Raw genomic sequence first — 6,109 nt, forward strand, 5'->3', positions numbered from 1 at the left:
CTTTGCTGTTTTTAAATAAGACTTAATTTTTTGGGGTGTTCTTTGCATTCTGTCCCTTGTCAAATGCATAGTTTGCAAATATTTTATCCCATTTTACAGGTTGAATCTTCATGCTATTATTTCCTTTGATGGGCAGAAGTTTTCTACTTTGATATATAGTCGCATTTGCCTATTTTTGTTTGTGTTGTCTGTGCTTTTGTAATCAAAGTAAAATTGTCTTTGCCTTAGACCAGTGTCCTGAAGCATTACCCTATGTTTTCTTCCAGTATTTATAGTTTCAGGTGTTACATTTAAATCTTAAGTTTATTTTGAGTTGATTTTCATTTATAGTGAGCAATACAGATCTAGTTTCCTCCTTCTACATATGATATCCAGTTTTCCCAGCACCATTTATTGAAGAGGGTGTCCTTTCCCCAAGGTGTGTTCTTGGTACCTTTATTGAAAATCAGTTAGCTGTAAATGTGTGCACTTACTTCTGAGTTCCATTCAGTTCCATTGGTCCACATATTCGTCTTTATACCAGTATTATGTTGATTTGGTTACTATAGATTTATAGTATATTTTGAAGTCAGGTGGCATGATGCCTTCATATTTGTTCTTTTTGCTCTCGGAATTTCTTTGGTTATTTATACACTTTAGTTGTTCAATACTAATTTTAGGATGGTGTTTTCTATTTCTGTGGAGAATGTCATTGGTATTTTGATGAGGAGCACACTGAATCTGTAATTACTTTGGGTAGTATGGTCATTTTTACAATATTAATTCTTCTAATCCATGAGTATGAGATGTGTTTTCATCTGTTGTGTGTCTTTTAAAATTTCCTTTATTAATGTTTTGTAGTTTTCAACATAGAGATTTTTCGCCTTCTTATTAAAATTTGTTCCTATTTTTTTGTAGCTATTGTAAATTCATTTATTTTTCAGCTAGTTTGTTATTGGCGTATATGAATGATACTGACATTTGTATGTTGATTTTGTTTCCTGCAATTTTACTGAATTTGTTTATTAGTTGTAAGACTTTTTGGATGGGACATTTGGGTTTTTTCTGCATAAGATCATATCATCTGCAAAGAAGGACTGTTTGACTTTCTCTTTTCCAATTTGGAAGCCCTTTATTTTTTTCTCTTGCCTAATTCTTCTGGGTGGGATTTCTAGTACTTTGCTGAATAAGAGCCCAGAATTTAGGCACCCTTTTCTTAATCCTGTTCTTAGAGGAAATACTTTTGGTTTTCCCTATACAGTATGATGTCAAACCTTTTATCTTGTTGAGGAATATGTCTTCTAAACCTAATTTGTTGAGAGATTTTGAAAGATGCTGGAATTGTGTCAAATGCTTTCCTGTGATTGTTGAGATGATCATATGGCCCTAGTCCATCGTTCTCTTAATGTGATTTATCACATCTATTGATTTGCCTATGTTTAACCACCCTTGTGTCCTTGAGATAAATCCCACTTCATCGTGTTATATTATTCTTTTGATATACTGTTGGGTTTGCTAGTATTTTGTTGAAGGTTTTTGCTTCTGTGTTCATAGAAATATTGGCCTGTAGTTGTCTTATTGTCAGTGCTGTGGTGTGTTTGTCTGATTTTGGTATGGGGTGGTGATACCTTGTAGAAGGACTTAGGAAGAATTTTTTTCTTCAATTTTTTTGTGGTAATTTAAGAAGAATTGGTATTAGTTCTTCATTAAAAGTTCGGCAGAATTTGCCAATGAAATCATCCTCATTCTAGACTTTTAATTGTTGGGAGACTTTTTATTACTTTTTAAATCTTGGTACTTGTTATTACTTTTCAGATTTTCTATTTCTTGCCGGTTCAATCATGGTAGTTAATGTGTCTAGGAATTTACCCATTTTCCTTAGGTTCTTCATTTTGTTTGGCCTATAATAATTCATAGTAATCTTGAATTACTTTGTATTTCTGCGAGATTAGTTGTAATGTCTCCTTTTATTGTTTCTGATTTTATTTGAGTATTCTATTTTTCTTAGACTATTAAGGGTTTGTCAATTTTCTTTATCTTTTCAAAACAGATGTTTTGATCTTTATTATGTCTATTTTTTCATCCTAATTAGAGATTAGGTTTGTTCTTGTGTTTCTAGTTCCTTAAGATGCATTTTGGAGTTATTTATTTGAACTCTTTCCTGCTTTTTTTGTCCCTCTCTTTTATTTTCTTCTTTTTTTTATAGCTATAAATTTCCCTCTTAGTGCTATTTTTTTGGTATACATTTGGTTTTGGTATGTTATATATTAATTTTAATTTGTTTTAAGAAATGTTTATGTTTCTTTCTTAATTTCTTCATTTATCCGTGGTTGTTCAGGGGCATTTGTTTGATTCTCATGTATTTTTAGAGTTAGCAAGATTCTTATTATTGATAACTAGTTTTATTCCATATATTTATAAGAATGATTTTGATTTTTTAAAATTTGTTGAAACTTGATTTGTGACCTAACATATTTTAGATTCTGAAGAATGTTCCATGTGCTAAAGACGAGATTATGTATTCTACAGCTATTGTTTGAAAAGTTCGGTAAATATCTGTTAGGTCCCTTTGGTCTAAGGTGCAGTTTAAATCAGATGCTTCATTCTTTGTTTTATATCTAGATGATCTGTTTAGCGCTAAAAGTGGGGTCTTGACATCATTAACTATTGTTGTACTGGAGTCAAAATTTCTCTTTATCTCTAGCAAAATCCGTTTTATATATCTGGGTGCTCTGGTGGTGTGTGCATATATATTATTGTTATAGCCTCTCAATGAATTAATTTCTTCATTATTATATAATGACCGCCTTTATTTTTATATTTTCACTTAAAGTCTATTTTTTAAAATTTATTTTTATTTATGTATGTATTTATGTACTTATTTATTTATTGAGACAGAGTCTCACTTTGTCACCCTTAGTAGAGTGCTATGGCATTATCATAGCTCACAGCAACCTCACACTCCTGGGATCCAGCAATTTTCTTGCCTCAGCCTCCCAGTAGCTGGGACTATAGGTGCCCACCACAATGCCTGGCTATTTTTTGTTTGTTTAGGCATGGGGAGTAGTTCTCACCCTTGCTCAGGCTGGTCTTAAACCTATGAGGTTAGACAATCCACTCACTTCGGCCTCCCAGAGTGCTAGGATTACAGGCATGAGCCACCATGCCCAGCCCCTATTTTCTCTGATATATCTACCCTTAGTTGATTTTGATTTTTTTTTTTTTTTGAAAAAATACCTTTCTCCATTCTTGTATTTTCAATTTATGTATGTCTTTATAAGTGAAGTAAATTTCCTGTAGGCAGCATATCTTTGGGTATCCTTTCTTTGACCCATTCACCTAGTCTATATTTGGATAGACAGAGTATAAATTTCTTCTTTGAAACAATGCTGTTACAGGTTTGGGGCAGTAGAAATATAATGGGATTCTTTGGAATATGCCAAGTTTGATGCCCTGTGGGATTTTTAAGTGAAAAACATAGGCATCAGATCACTAATTCTAAATCTGAGGAGAGAGGAGTGTCTTTAAAATCATAAAGTTCAGAATCTTCAGTATTGGTATCACAGTTAAAGCCATGGTATTGGCGGAGATCACACAAACAAGTTCTTTCTCTGCCAAAAAAGCCTCAAGCATGGGTGCATGTTACAGAATTCTGACATTCAAGAAATATATAGAAAAGAATAAGCAACTACAGAGGTTGGATAAAAAGAGTTATCTATCATGTCATGAAATAGAAGAGTTTGGGAAGAAGGGTTCAACCGTTTCAGTGATGCGTCATAAGAATGAGTCAATAAATGGATAGACAGAAGTAAAGATGCCATTGCATAATTTGCAGGAGACTGAGCTCCCTCTCTTATGGTTTACCTTTTTGAGAATTGGGAGGAGGGTTCTATTTTCCTTTCATGAGACAAATCTGGCAGAGTTACTTATTGAGAATTGTATTTGCTTGAAAATTTCTCCAACTTAAGAATGTCTGAAGGGTCAGATTCAATCATGTAAATCTTAAATTTCATGTAGGAATGGTCTTTGTCTCCTATATATGTTGGTGAACTTTTCCGTAATAGTAATGAGAACAAAGCCAGCTGTTTTAGTGTGAGGAACAATCAAGGAAGAAAAGAGACTGTGTGGTCTGCCTAGGTTTTAGACATTACTCTTCCCTTTGTTAAGTCTGTGATTCTCTCAGTGATTCTGTTAGTAATTCTGTACAGTTGGTATTCCAGTTCCCTAAGGCTGAGATTTCATATTAAATTTTGCTTGAAGTCCCTGATTGGTAATTAAGCATTTCACTTAGTATTATTTTATGCATACATTTTCTTTTCTTTTCTTTTTTTTGCAGTTTTTTGGCCGGGGCTGGGTTTAAACCCACCACTTCTGGCATATGGGGCCAGTGCCCTACTCCTTTGAGCCACAGGTGTCACCCTATGCATACATTTTCTTAGAAAACTTCCTGGGTTGCTGACAGGTAGGGAGTTACATGACTTGTATTTTGGGAGAATATTACTTCAGTACCACTTCTATTATAACTTAAAATTGTGACTGCAATTTTGGCAGATTTTTAAGTAAAAAAAAGGGAACTGGGATAATTTATTATTTCCTAGAGTTGAAAGAGAGAGAATGATATTGGAGAAGGTTCAGAGGCAGATGCTGATAGATCAATGTGATAATGAGTCATGAAATTTTTATTTTCAGTTCATGAGACACATCTAATCCATGACTATGATGGCCACATTCAACTTGAGCAGCTTCAATCCAGGCCCATTCATCCTACTGGGAATCCCAGGTCTGCAGCAGTTTCACATCTGGATTGGGATTCCTTTCTTTATTAGCTACCCTGTTGCCCTGGTAGGCAATGGTGTCCTTCTCTACCTCGTTTCCATGGAGCGCAGCCTGCATGAGCCCATGTTCTTTTTCCTCTTCATGCTGGCTGCTACAGATCTCATCCTGTCTAATACATGTTTACCCAAAACATTCAGCATCTTCTGGCTGGGTTCTCAGGAAATTACCTTTTCTGGATGCCTTACTCAGATGTTTTTTCATCACTACAGTTTTGTCATGGAGTCTGCCATCCAGCTGGCCATGGCATTTGATCGCTATGTTGCAATTTGCTTCCCCCTAAAGTACAACATTATTCTCACCCAGCAGATTATTTCTAAGATTGTGATGGGAATCATTATCAGGAGCTTTTGTATTATCTTCCCATGTGTGTTTCTATTAAAGCGACTGCCTTTCTGCCAAACACACCTTATTCCTATAATGACTGTCATTTCGGACCTGATTCTCACTGGCATCTCCTACACTCTCATTCTTCGTGCTATCTTTAACTTTCCATCCTGGGAGGCCCGGCAGAAAGCTGTCAGCACATGTGGTTCCCATGTTTGTGTCATACTTATATTCTATACACCAGCCATATTCTCTGTCCTTGCCCACCGTTTTGGTCACAACATTCCTCACTCCTTCCATATATTGTTTGCCAACATCTATGTAGCCATCCCTCCTGCACTTAAGCCAATCATCTATGGGGTGAAGACCAAGAAGATTAGGAAAAAATTCATACTCATTTTCCTTCCTAAAGGGAACCAGTGACATGATGCTGAGAGCGTGGGGGAAAAAACAGGTAATGGTATTGATTTTTGAGCACTTTTTTTTTTTTTTGCCAACAAACTTATTATTATAGAACCATTTCTTTTTTTGGATCATATTTTTATTTTTACTTTTTTTTTAAATTTCAGATTCATATAAGGGTACAGATGATTAGGTTACATTGTTTGTGTTTGTTAGGTAAAGTTTAGGTTGTAGTTGAGTCCTTCATCCAGGGAGTATGCTGTATACCCTCACATTGTGTCCATTAGTTGAGAGCTTATCAACTTTTTTTTTTTTTTAAAGCTGGAATCCTAATAATGTTGACCTAAATTTTATGATATCCTAGCAATCTATTCTGTTGTCGGAATCAGTAAGATAAGATGAGGAGTCAAGAGAATTAAATAAAAGTTGAAGAAGACAAGTTTGAATGAAAAGAAAGATCAGGTGGGGTTTTTATTTATCATTTTGAGATAAGAGTTCACAGATACATAGGATCACATGTCGATTATAAGTAACATAAGCAGATGATTCTTAGGAGAAGGTTAAAAAG

General features: G+C 34.7%; 1 protein-coding gene across 1 annotated transcript; it reads left to right on the plus strand.

Annotated features, from left to right (window-relative positions):
- The first annotated feature begins 4,689 nt into the window (after nt 1–4,689).
- Nucleotides 4,690–5,562, plus strand: LOC100965027 (olfactory receptor 52H1-like). Its single transcript, XM_003781459.1, has one exon. It carries the CDS (start codon nt 4,690–4,692, stop codon nt 5,560–5,562), a length of 873 nt encoding a protein of 290 aa, XP_003781507.1.
- Nucleotides 5,563–6,109: the final 547 nt, after the last annotated feature.

The sequence above is a fragment of the Otolemur garnettii genome, unplaced genomic scaffold (assembly GCF_000181295.1).
Source record: "Otolemur garnettii isolate 467f Iridium unplaced genomic scaffold, OtoGar3 scaffold00001, whole genome shotgun sequence".
Taxonomy (NCBI): Eukaryota; Metazoa; Chordata; class Mammalia; order Primates; family Galagidae; genus Otolemur; species Otolemur garnettii.